Source organism: Loxodonta africana, chromosome 11 (genome assembly GCF_030014295.1).
Source record: "Loxodonta africana isolate mLoxAfr1 chromosome 11, mLoxAfr1.hap2, whole genome shotgun sequence".
NCBI lineage: Eukaryota > Metazoa > Chordata > Mammalia > Proboscidea > Elephantidae > Loxodonta > Loxodonta africana.
The window spans coordinates 91,469,845-91,483,818 of record NC_087352.1 but is presented as its reverse complement, the minus strand read 5'-3'; the positions used below and the strand labels follow the sequence as shown (position 1 = coordinate 91,483,818).

Genomic DNA, 13,974 nt, shown 5'->3' with positions numbered 1-13,974 from the left:
GAGCTGTAGTATTAACCAAACAACCCACAGCAAACCAAATTAATAATGATTAATCTAAACAAACAGAAATTTATAACAAAAAAGCAAGGACAGCAGCTACAGAAAAGCTTGACCAATTGAAGACAGACAATTACAAGTTACCTTTCCCCAAAATTGTAAGGATTTCCATTAGCTGAGTGTGAGCATACAAACCAAGAATCTTGTAATATTGCCTAAAATGCATAAAAGCCAAACTTCTTAGAGAAAGCGGAATTGAAATATTTGGAAAACTCTGGTCACATATTTATTTTAGCTCAATTTCAAATTTGGTAACCCATTTTAACATAGTTTCATGTAAAAATGAAAACCTATAGAATGCAATATCATTTCCTGATTAATGGCAGCTAACATTAACTGGGCACATACTGTAAGTCAAGCAGTTTTTGAAACACTATGCATCCCTGTAACTCATTTCATTATAATAAATGTATGAGATAGATACAAATATTCTTCTCCATTTTATAGATGAGGAAACTGAGGAACATTGAGTCACACAGCTAAGTAAAAGCAAGATTCAAACCCAAGCATTCTGACTCTAGATTTCATACTTTTAACCACTAGGCTACACTACCTCTAGAATCTGCATTTTTGGATGCACTCTAGGCTCACTGGGAATGCCTGTGTCACTCACTAGCAAGCTGGAGTTCATATGCTGAGAATCATTTGTAACTATAATTAGGACCCTAAGTAAAGCAATGACATGGAGGGGGAGACGGATTCTAGAGAAATTAAGAAAGAGAATCATCAGGTCTCTCTGACTTATTGGATGTGCAGGACAAGAAAGGGGCAATAAGGGGGGGAGTCTGAAGTGATTTTGCAGTAAGAAGCAGGAATTTAGGAGAAAAATGGGAATAAGCGTATGAAGAGCAGGTCTGGCTTGGGATGGAATTCAGGTTTGATACATAAATGTCGAGATACTTATAAGACATTTAGGTAGAGAAGCCAGGTAGGCAGCTTGGCAAAGGGGCAAGCAAGGTAAGGTAAGGGTAAAGAGAGCTGTGTCTATACCTAAAATATGGAATTTACATATAAAGACTTTGGTCGGAATCTTTCCTACTTGAGAAAGTTACACAACATGTTAAAAAAAAAAAATTGGCACAGCAGTGCTTATGAAAATACCTCACAGCAGGAAGGCATGGGTGGCAAACAAATGAGGAAGGCACGCATTATTTGCATAAAAATACAGTAAGTATTAAAAAATAAGTCAGGGTTTATTCCTACTTCTACAAGAAATTATGGATTCTTTCAAAGATACAGCTTGTCCTTTCAGGTCTATGTTTCAAGCATCAGGCTGGCTCAATGTAAGCCATCCCAACTAACAGAGTAACATGAGCTTTATCACAAGAAGCCAAGGGAGGGCAAGAGAAGCAGTGAGGGGAAAAAATCAAACCTAAGACTGAAGAATGCTTGCACATGTGTCGAGAACTAGTTGTTCATCATGTCAGACTACCTAGATGAGAAGGATCATGCAGACAAAAGGATAAGAAGTTCAAGCTTTTCATTAGAACTTGAAGAATGGTTAATTTCCTCTTTAAGTATCTAGAAAGACAGAAATAATGAAGATACCAGTAATAATGGAGGTTTTTTTTTTAACAACTAAAAACCTCAAGAAATTGTTGAAATCCAAAACAGTTGTTTTTTTCTAAAACTTTTTGTACTCTAATCTAAAAAATAAAGTTAACTAAGATACCCATAAAACCAAACCCACTGCCATTGAGTCGATTCCGACTCATAGCGACCCTACAGTACAGAGTAGAATTGCCCCATAGAGTTTCCAAGGAGCGCCTGGTGGATTTGAACTGACGACCTTTAGGTTAGGAGCCGTAGCACTTAACCACTACGCCACCAGGGTTTCCTAACTAAGATAGAGCATTTAAAAAAACAAAATTGACTTCAGCTAAAAGCCGGGTGGCCAAGATTAGATGGAATTGGACCTGCTGGGTCATTTTCCAAACTATGTAAACGTAGAAAATAAAGATTCCTTCAGACAACACTATTGAAACAATTTCTTAATGATTATTACTTTTCATTTATACATAGTATGCTTTTTGAGGCTTAATTGTGAATAATTGGCTTTCAGTGTAGCTGTAGTGGTGATTAATTAATTCACTTAGTTGATATTTAGCATTCAGATATAAGCAACATGAAGGCTGGAATTCAAGCTAAAGTATTTTAAAAGCAACACAAAAGCACAACACTCATGATGTGGTACTTCCAGCGGATGCCCTGTGACATCACACCACCCAACAGGGTGAATGTCAGGGCTGTCTACACATCCATCCAGTAGTCATATTTATGGCCCCAGCCATCAAAACGAACCTGTTAAAACATACACTTTGATAAATTAGTATTGCACTATCCTTGCATCAAAATATATACAAACACATCTCTGAAAGTGAGGTCGAAACTTTATTAACCAGGCATTACAGCTGAAACAGTTTGTAAAATGTGCTATCATAAAAACCAGTGCCGTCAAGTCAATTCTGACTCATAGCGACCCTATAGGACAGAGTAGAACTGCCCCATAGAGTTTCCAAGGAGCGCCTCCAGCCTTCTAATCTAGCCACCAAAGGCTACTGGGCCATGTTTTCAGAGAACTTAGTATAGTAAACAAAAATGTTGCCAGGGATCTGTTAGAATTTGAAGGGGAAGAGCAATCCATTTTCCCAATTAAGAAAAACACTGTCATGTTATTGAGATGACACTTCTCTCCTGGACAACTGTCTGGGAGGTCACTGCAAGAACCATGTCAGCAGCATCATTGAGAAGAGCCACCAAATTGACATCAGTACAAGCCTTACACTGATGGGAAGACCATGGATTGGAGTGTGAAGAAGTAAGACATTCCCAAATCTTTGCAAAGGTCAACTGATTTAGGCGGGCCCACTGGAACAACGAAGACAAACAGGATGGACAAGATATGCTACTGGGGCAGAAGGACTGTAATAGCTATTAAAGGGCAAAGTGTAAACTATTGGGAACATTCCAAGAAGAGACAGAGCCCAAGTTCCGGACACTTTACTGGTAAGAGATCAAAACAAACCTAATTTAGCACTATTTTGTATCTTACTTCCAAGGCACACAAATATACATGACATACACATTTATGACCAGCTCTGGGGATAATAAAAATATAGCCCAATTTCTGAAACAAAAGTCAAATATTTACTTCTGAAATATATTATCAAATTTTAATCTTTCCTCTCCATGTCCCAAGAGTTTCACATCTGGATGGAAGCGACAATTTGTACAGAATAAAAAATAAGGATGATAAGAGTTCATTACTATGTAACTCTACTTACTCTCCTACCTATTTTCTGTTCCTGACAAACGGAGACTATCCTTTTCAATGCAAAAAAAACAAAAAAACAAACCAAAAACCTCATAACTTTTAAATATTACACTTTGAATAAAAAGAGCAAGATAACTAGAACTATAATAAAACAACTAAAACACAAAGATATTATGTAGGACATGTGGCACACAAAAAAGGAAATGTGTATGCATTGAGTCCTAAATAAAGTCTTAATTTTTTTCTCAAGATCCATTTTTTAAACAAGTGGTTCTCAAAGTGTGATCACTGGAACAGCAGCAGCAGCATCACTTGGTCATGTGTAAAAATGCAACATTTTTGGTCACAATACAATCCTACAGAATCAGAAACCTTAAGGGGTGGGACCTAACAATTTGTTTTAACAAAACCTCCAAACGAATCTGATGCAAGATAAGCTTTGAGAACCAGTGATCTTAGCAAAAATAACAACAACAACAACAAAAAACCCAAACCAAACCCATTGCCATTGAGTCAATTCCAACTCATGGCAACCCTATAGGACAGAGCAGAACTGCTCCACTGGTTTCCAAGGAGCCGCTGGTGGATTCTAACTGTGTATCTTTATGGTTAAGCAGCCGTAGGTCTTAACCACTACACCACCAGGGTTTCTGATCTTAGCAATAGGTCTCATAATATTTCTACCAGACTTCGGCTTCTGGCCTAAGTGTAAGTGCCCTCTCACTTTAATATTAGAAAACTGGACAAAATACATGAAGTGACTGTTTATAGACATGAAACAACAGGCAGCACAGAAACGCAATCTCTACGTAAAGGAAGATGAACACCCAGGTGAACCCGAGAGTCAGCTTTAATGCTGACCTGGAGAAAATTCCCTGATTGCAGCAGAGGTAGGAGAACCATAAACAGAGCAGTCACGCTGTGCTGAAGAGACACAACGTACAGTTTGGAGTTGCCAAAGCTGCTGGAAATTAGAGGGCAAGGTACAGGAGAAGGGGGTGTTGCAACAGGGGTGAGCCAAAGTCTATGTGGGGTTATTTACAAGACCTCAGTGAAGGGCCAGAAAGCTTGGCTCCATCCATATCATTAAGGTCAACTGTACTTTGAGGAGGCAGCTCTTCCTCAGTCATGTTTTGAGTGCCTTCCAACCTGAGGGGCTCATCTTCCCGCACTATATCAGACAACGTTCTGCTGCTATTCGAGAGGTTTTCACAGGCCAGTTTTTTTCAGAAGTAAACTGCCAGTTCCTTCTTCCTAGTCTGTCTTTGTCTGGAAGCTCCACTGAAACCCATTCGCCATGGATGACCCCGCTGGTATTTGAAATATAGGTGGCATTGCTTCCAGCATCATAGCAACACACAAGTCACCACAGTACAACAAACAGATAGGCACATAGTGATTGCACTACTATAAATACTAAATAAAGTTCTTCAAATTGAAATTAAGTGATATCACATGGAAAGTGAGATCTAGAGGAATGAATAAAGAGCACCAAAAAATAGAAAACCTAAGAAAACATGCAAGGCTAGTTTAACACTCTAATTGTAACCAATTCATTACATAAAAGAACACAGAAAAATCATACGATGATCTCTATGGATACAGAAAAAGTGGCTTAATAAGTTCAATACTCAGTGATAAACACTGTCAGCAAACTAGAAATAGAAACTCCCTCAACTGCATAAAGAACACCTGTGAATCTCCTATAGTTAACACTATACTAAATGAGGATATATATTGGAATGAAGAAAGTGTTATCTGTTCTCACCACTTCTAGTTAATGCTGTACAGCAGGGCAAAGACAAGAAAACTGAATCAATGGTATCACATTGAGTCAGAAAGAAGAGATAAAACTGTCCTTATTCTCAGATGACACGATTGTCGTGTAGAAAATCCTAAAAAAAAATTAAAACCAATAATGACAGAATTTAGCAAGGTTGCAGGATTCAAGATCAATATAAAATAATCAATTGTATTTCTATATACTGACAACAATTAATTGGAAAACAAAACAAATACAAACAATTCCATTTAGAGAAACATAAATGAAATACAGAAAGACATAAGATAACGCAGTATTCCATTGTGTGAATATACCATAATTTATTTATCCATTCATCTGCTGATGGGCACCTTGGTTGCCTCCATCTTTTTCCTATTGTAAACAGTGCTGCAGTAAACATGGGTGTGCATATATCTGTTCATATACACACTGTCTTAATTATCTAGCGCAGCTATAACAGAAATACCACAAGTGGATGGCTTTAAGAAACAGAGATTTTATTGTCTCAGTCCAGTAGCCTAGAAGTCCAAATTCAGGGTCCTAGTTCCAGGGCAAGGTTTTCTCTCTCTGTTGGCTCTTGGAGAAGGTCCCTGTCATCAATCTTCCCTAGTCGAGGAGCTTCTCAGAGCAGGGTCCACAAGACATGCTATTCTCCTGGCTCTTGGTTCTTGGTGGTATGAGGTCCCCTGTCTCTCTGCTCATTTTTCTATTTTATATCTCATAAGACAGTGACTTAAGACACAACCCAATCTTGTAGATTGTGTCCTGCCTCATTAACATAACTGCCTCTAATTCTGCCTCATTAACATCATAGAGGTAGGACTTACAACACATAGGAAAATCGCATCAGATGACAAAATGACGGACAATCATACAATACTAGGAATCACGTCCTAGCCAAATTGACACACATTTTGGGGGGACATAATTCAATCTGTAACACATACATATGTAAAAAAAAAAAATACAGAAATCATAAAAATTTACTCTGATAATGAAGAAAAGTTGGAAAATGTTGCTGTTTTGTCAGTTGTGGTAGTAACTCTACTTGTGGAAGGTTCTGGATTATCTGGATTATCCCTGGTAATGGGGACAGCATTTCTAGTCAGAAAATTAGAGTTGTCTGTATGGTTCTTTTCTTTTCTTTCTTCCTATATTTCGTGCTCACATCTCACTGTTTCCCGAATCTACCTATTGACTTTAGCAAAGTGATCAGCATTTGGTCCATGTTTTCAAGCAACTGAAGCCCCCGACTTACTTTAGAAAACTAAATCTACACAGCATATTTTGAACAGTAATCACAAAATCGAACATCTGCGAGTGAACATTCGAGAATGATGAGATCACGCAAGTTACTTGCTGCAACACTATGTAGTACATGATAAGATGTACAAAGAAAAACGTGGATGGTCACAAGTGCTGATCTTTGTAACTCAAAGAATACATCCAGTCAGGGGCTACCTACACTACACACCCCCTCCATTGACTTAAACAACTGACAACATATATTATTGCTGTCAATACCACCCCTCCCATATTGTCATAAATTACATCTTTATACATTGTATGTCTAATGACATAGTTTATAATTACATTTTATGTATTCATCTTTTTAATCATGTAGGAAATAAAAAGTGGCATTTTAAACAAAAAATACAGCTTTTATGTTTATCTAGGTAGTTACTTTTATTGGTGACCTTCATTTCTTCATTCAGCTTCATGTTACACTCCAGTGTCCTTTCATTCAAACTGAAGTGATCTCTTTAGCATTTCTTGTAGGGTGGATCTACTGATAATAGATTCTCTAAGCTTATTAATATCTAGAAATGTCTTACTTTTACCCTCATTTTTGAAGGCTAGCTTTTATACACAAAGAATTTTTAGTTGACACCTAATTTTTCTCTCAAAACTTTAAAAATGCCATTCCACTGCCTTCTGGCCTCCACCATTTCTGATGAGAAATGGCTCTTAATGAGAATTCCTTATTTGTGATAACTCACTTCTCTCTTGATGCTGTCATGATTCTTTATTTGTCTTTGGTATTTGGAAGTTTGCTTATAATGTGCCTCTGTGTGGAACTCTTTTAAGTTTATCCTGCTTGGAGTTCACTGAGCTTTTTTAACGTGTAGATTTACATCTTTCATCAAATTTGGGAACATTTCAGCAAGTATTTCTATAAATACTCTTTCCACCACTTAGTCTCTCTTCTCTTTCTGGGAAAACCATTACGTATTTGTTGGTCTGCTTCCTGGTACCTCATAGGTCCCTTAGGTTCTGTTTACTTTTCTTCATTCTTTTTTCTGCTTTCCAGACCAGGTAATTATAATTTTCTTACCTTTGAGTTTGCTGAATTTTTTTCTGCTTACTCAAATCCACTGTTGAGCAACTCTAGTGAATTTGTCATTTCTGTGGTTATACTTTTCTGTTCCATAATTTCTTTTTGTGTCTTTGTTATAATCTGTGTTTTTACTGATATTCTCATGTTATTGTTATTCATACATTGTTTTCCTGTCCCGATTTCCTTAGTGCTTCGTCCATGATTTCCTTTGGTTCTTAAGTATTTAAAACAGTTGATTTAACATCTTTGTCTAGTAATTCCAATGTCTTGGCTTCCTCAGGATTTGTTTCTGACAATATATTTTACTTGTTTAGATGGGCCTTATTTTCTGGTTTCTTTGTACACTTTGTGATTTTCTGATTGAAAACTGGACATTTTAATATTATAATGTGGTTACCCATTTGACTCGATGGCACTGGGTTTTTTTTAATGTGGTTACTCTGAAAATCACATTCTCCCCCTTTCCTAGTGCCTTCTGTTCTTAATTTTTAAAGGCTGTTGTCACCTGTTTGTTTAATAACTTTTCCAAACTATTTTGCAAAGAGTGCATTCCTTATCATTTGTGGTCACTGAAGTCTGTTCCTTTACTTTGTGTTCAGCTAAAGTTTTTACAGAGATATCCTCTAATGTCTGGAGTAAAAACTAACATTCCCCAAAACCCGCACCCCCCCCCAAAAAAAAAATCCACCTCCACAGTCTTCGTTGGTTGGCTCTGTAATGAAGCACTTCTTCAACCCTTAGCCCAGTCACTTACAACTCTGCCTTAACCTTTATTTCCTGCTTACACAGACATCACCCAAAGGTGAAAGCTTAAGGTCCTCTCTAGTCTTCTTTGAGCATGCATCCTGCCATGGGCATGCATATGGTTTTCTAAATTCCCAGTATACATGGCACTTCGGAATGCCTTAATTACAAAAACAAACAAAAAACCAACAACTCTGTCCCAGCTCTTCCTCCCAATCTGTTGGCTGTCTAGTGTATATCTGAATTCAAATCTTTTTCCACAGGTGGCTGTGGGCTTTTGTTCACCTTTTTAAGGAATGTTCACTACTTTTGTATCCTGGGTGAGTTCTGAGTTAGGCAAAACAGAAAACAGTACCTTGTGTAAGTCCTTCAGTTACCCCCAGACAGGTTAGAAGAGTCAAAAACAGTAATTTGTAAATAAGATCTGCTCTTCTCCCTCCAGAACAAGGGACAAGGGCACCACACTAAGAATGCAAGCTGCCATTTTCAAGACTGCCACCAAGCCGGGGCGGGGGGGGGGGGGGACATGGGGAAGTAAAAATACCACAAAGCTTTCCTTCCATTTTAAAGGTGCCTTTTTCTTGATTCAGCATTCACTTCATTCCAGAGTTCTGATAAAGTTGGTTCTTACTGTTCCTGTTTGTTTTTTGATGCTTCCATGAAGGGACAGGCATTTGAAGCTTTTGAAGCTGCCTACCTACTCCATCATGATGGAATACCAATTGAGATGTTTCAACAAATGGATGCAGTGCTGGAAGTGCTCACCCATCTACATCAAGAAATTTGAAAGACAGTTACCAGGCCAATCGACTGGAAAAGATCCATATTTATGCCTATTCCCAAGAAAGGTTATCTAACCAAATGCAGAAATTATCAAACAATATCATTAATATCACATGCAAGCAAAATTTTGCTGAATATCATTCAAAAGCAGCTGCAGCAGTACATGGACAGGGAACTACCAGAAATTCAAGTTGGATTCAGAAGAGGGCATGGAACCAGGGATATCACTGCTGATGTCAGATGGCTCCTGGCTGAAAGCAGAGAACACCAGAAAGATGTTTACCTGTGTTTTATTGACTTTCAAAGGCATTAGATTGTGTGGATTATAACAAATTATGGATAACATTGTGAAAAATGGGAATTCCAGAATACTTAGTTGTGCTCATGAGGAACTTGCACATGGATCAAGAGGCAGTCATTTGAACAGAACAAGGGGATACTGCGTGGTTTAAAGTTGGGAAAGATGTATGTCAGGGTTGCGTCCTTTCATCATACTTATTCAATTTGTATGCTGAGCAAATAATCCAAGATGGACTATATGAAGAAAAGTGAGGCACGAGGATTGGAGGAAGACTCATTAACAACCTGCATTATGCAGATGACACAACCTTGCTTGCTGAAAGTGAAGAGGACTTGAAGCACTTACTGATAAACATCAAAGACCACAGCCTTCAGTATGAATTACATGACAACAAAAAGAAAACAAAAATCCTCATAACTGGACCAAAAAACAACATCATGATAAAGGGAGAAAAGATTGAGTTGTCAAGGATTTCATTTTACTTACATCCACAATCAACAGCCATGAAGCAGCAGTCAAGAAATCAAAGACATTGCATTGGGCAAATCTGCTGCGAGAGATCTCTTTAAAGCATTGAGAAGCAAAGAAGTCACCCAAGCCATGATGTTTTCAATCCCGTCATATGTATGTGAAAGCTGGACAATGAATAATGAATACTGAAGAATTGACGCCTTTGAATTATTGTGTTGGTGAAGAATATTGAATATACCATGCACTGCCAAAAGAACGAACAAATCTGTCTTGGAAGAAGTACAGCCAGAATGCTCCTTAGAAGCAAGGATAGTGAGACCACGTCTCACATACTTTGCACATGTTACCAGGAGGGACCAGTCGCTGAAGAAGGTCATCATGCTTGGTAAAGTAGAGGGTCAACAAAAAAGAGGAAGACCCGCCATGAGGTGGATTGACACAGTGGCTGCAACAACGAGCTCAAACATAACAACAATCATGAGAATGGCACAGGACAGAGCAGTGTTTCGTTCTATTGTACACAGGGTCTCTGTGATGGTTAAGACTGTGTGTCAGCTTGGCTGGGCCATGATTCTCAGTGTTTATATGTGATCACTCCCATGATGGGATCTGCTGTGAGTATCCAATCAGCTGAAAGGGAGTTTCCTTGGGGATGTGGCCTGCATCTGAATATAAGCAGACGTTCCAGCTTTTTGCTTGCTCTGGATCCTGTGGCTGCCTCCTGTTCATGTGACCTCTGGTTCTTGGGACTTGAACTATCAGCTTATCCATGGATCTTTGTATTCTTTGATCTTCACAGCCTGTAAATGGAGCCCTGTTCTCCAACCTGCTGATCAGGGGTTTGCCAGCCACTGTAGCTACATGAATCAGGAGTAGCCCCTGTCCTAATCCACGGACTTAGGATGTTCCAGCCTCTACAATCGTGCGAGCTGTTTCTTTGATATAAATCTCTCTTTATATGTATTTATACACTTTACTGTTTTTGCTTCTCTAGAGATCCCGGTCTAAGACAGTTGCTATGAGTCAGAACCGATTTGACAGCACCTAATAACAACAACAATACTCCATCATTTTGTTGACATCAGTCCTGAAGTTAATTTTTTTAAATAATTTATTTTATTTTTGTTGGTGTTGAGAATATACACAATGAACATACACCAATTTAACAATTTCTACATGTATAATTCAGTGACACTGATTATTCTTTAAGTTGTACATCCATTTTCACCCCCCTTTTCTGAATTGGTCCTCCCCCATTAACGAGCTCACTTCTCCCTAAGTTTCCTACGTAATATTTTGAGTTGCTGTTGTCGATTTGATCCCATAGACATAGTTCTTAAAAGAGCACCATGCTCAAGGCAGACATTTTTTACTAGTTAAACCAAACTACTGTTTGGTTTTAAGAAGACCTCAGGGGATATTTTTGGTTTAAGGCTTAGAGATTACCTCAGAATAATCGTTTCAGGGGTTCAGCCATCCTCCATGGCTCCAGAAAGTCTGGTTCCATGAGAATCTGAAATTCTGTTATGCATATTCTCCCTTTTGATCAGTATTCTACCATATAATCTTTGATGAAAATGTTCAGAAACAGTAGCTGGGCACCATCTAGTTCTTCTGATCTCAGGGCAACAGGAGCAGTTGTTCATGAAGACAATTAGCCACGCATTGCATTTCTTTCTCCTATTCCTGACTCTTTTTCATTGTCCGTTACTCCAAGTGAATAGGAGACCAATTGTTGTATCTTGGATGGCCACTTGTAAGTCTTTAATACCCCAGGCACTAAGAAACAAACTAGGAGATAGAACAGAAGTCCTAAACACAATATTAGGCCAATTAACTGGGATGTCCTATGAAACCATGCTGTAAACCTCCAAACTAAGAAACCACATCCCACGAGGTGTTTGGTTATACATAAGCAGCCTCAGCCGCTACTCTTTTGTTGTTGTTGTAAATACATCTATCACACAACTCTTGCCAATTTAACTTTTTACAGTTGCACAACTTATTGACAGCAATTGCATTAATAGGTTGTACAACCCTACACTTAATCAACACAAATTTTCAATCATGGTAAACCGAAACTCAGTGCTCCATAAGCAAAAAATCCTCCATTCCCCTTCCCTCTCACCTCTGGTAACCATGAATAAACTTTGGTCTCTATACATTTGCCTGTTCTTGTTTTTTTCTATAAGTGAGGTTATACAATATTTGTCCCTTTGTGATTGACTTATTTCACTTAGCATAATGTCTTCAAACTTCATCCATGTTGTAGCATAAATGGAGACTTCATTTCTCTTTCTGTCTGACTAGTATTCCGTTGTATGTATGTACCATGTTTTGTTTATCCATTCATCCATCGATGGCCATTTAGGTTGTTTCCACCTTTTGGCTACCGTGAATAATGTGGCAGTGAACACTGGTGTATATATGTCTGTTTGCGTCGCTGCTTTCAAGTTCTTTGGGTATATTCCTAAAAGTGGAATTGCTAGGTCACACGGTAATTCTATTTTTAGTTTTTTGAGGAAACACCACACTGTTTTCCACAATGGGTGTACCATTTTGCATTCCCACCAGCAACAGAAAACAGTTTCAATTTCCCCTACATCCTGGCAATATTTGTTATTTTCCATGTTTTTTCTTCTTTTTTTATCCCAGTGGGAGTGAAATCGTATCTCATTGCTGAAATTAATTTATTTTTTAAAAGAACATTTCTACATGTAGATACTGTCATGTGGCTATTCTGGTTTTTTATTATCGTGATGTTTTAGCATTCTAGAGATAACCAAGCACCATAATACTGTCAGTACCAGGGAATTAAATATTCTTTTTCAGAATGATGTCTGCTGCTTTGGGCTTCCCAGTAGAAAGAAGCTTATGTGTATATGCATAATTGAGAAATGAAAAAATAAGAAAAAGCTTTAATATTTAAACCTATTAAATTGCAATGTCTTTCTCTTTTAAATGCAGTGTAATTTTTTTATGTTTCAAAAATAAGAAAACCATTTTTAAGCACATACATTTCAGACAGACCAAACAGCTCAGCAAGGCCTTCCTATTTCAGCCATTGTGCCCAGGCCTGGGAATCCTACTATGAAATTTAGCTCTAAAATTGAAAAAGTAAAAGTATCTTTTTCAAAAAACTTTTGACAGTAGATACCATGTTTTCTTGTGCTACATTCAACTTTTTCTCTTATATTCACTAAGAAATACTAAATTACATTATTCTTTCCAAGGGTGTAAATAATTGCTTGCAATGAAACTATGAGAATTAAAAATAGTCCTCCTAATTCAATGATGTGATTTCTTTCTTTTTTCCCTTACAAAGGTTGTCTAAATTTGGAAATTATATATAAGTAATAGATAAATAGACAGATAGACAGACATATACCATATATATCTTTATGAATGATATTTTCAAATCTCTGAATCTTTCATAACTCTGGACTAAAAATCTAATCATTAACATTCTAACCAGATGGTCAAGAGAGGAAACTGGCATTTAAAGAAAGTCTATAGAGACTCCTTCTTGTACAGCAAAGTATTTTGAAAACTATTTTTTCACATATTTGGGTTTTCATAAAGTAAAGGATACATATAACTCTTCTTGAACTGGCTTTGATAAAGTAGAAAACAAAGGTCAGACCACTTAATCAACCACTGTCTCAAGTTTTTATCCTTAAAGAGTAATGCTTCCTGATGGCATTATATGCATTAGTTATTAACGACTGGTAAAATAAAGTGGAAATTTAAGAATTAGATTAAAAATATAAAAAAATCAAGGGCAAACTCTTTAGCACAAATGCAATGTTATCAATCATCTGGGCTGACACTGTTTTTCTTGCCTTGCCTCCCCCAATTCATTATCACTTACCATCTGACATCCTACTGCCCTCTCTCTGTACACTCCAGGGACTTTTTCTTAACCCCTCGAGGTTTACCACTATGTCTTACTCATCTTCACTCTTTCTGGAACACTTCCGTAACACTAGTGCTGTGGCTTGCACATTTTTAGTGGTCAAATATATTTGCCGAACAAAACATATGCCTGCCATTATCACTCCTAGTTGTTCCTTTAAGTAGTTGGAAGATAAACAAGTTATTTAGAAACACTGAGGCTAAATTCAATGCTCAATCACAATAATTTTGTTTTCTTTAAGTGGGCATTATGTTTGTTTGCTCCTGCTATATGGTTTTTAAATTTTTAATTTCCATTTTAACAGGCT

General features: G+C 37.5%; 1 protein-coding gene across 1 annotated transcript in view; it reads right to left on the bottom strand.

Annotated features, from left to right (window-relative positions):
- The window catches only part of L3MBTL4 (L3MBTL histone methyl-lysine binding protein 4), a 547,866-nt gene that overhangs the window by 378,712 nt on the left and 155,180 nt on the right, over positions 1 to 13,974 (bottom strand). The window contains 2 exon segments of the mRNA XM_010587124.3: positions 2,236 to 2,311; positions 2,314 to 2,358. Coding sequence (XP_010585426.1) covers positions 2,236 to 2,311; positions 2,314 to 2,358 — 121 coding nt within the window.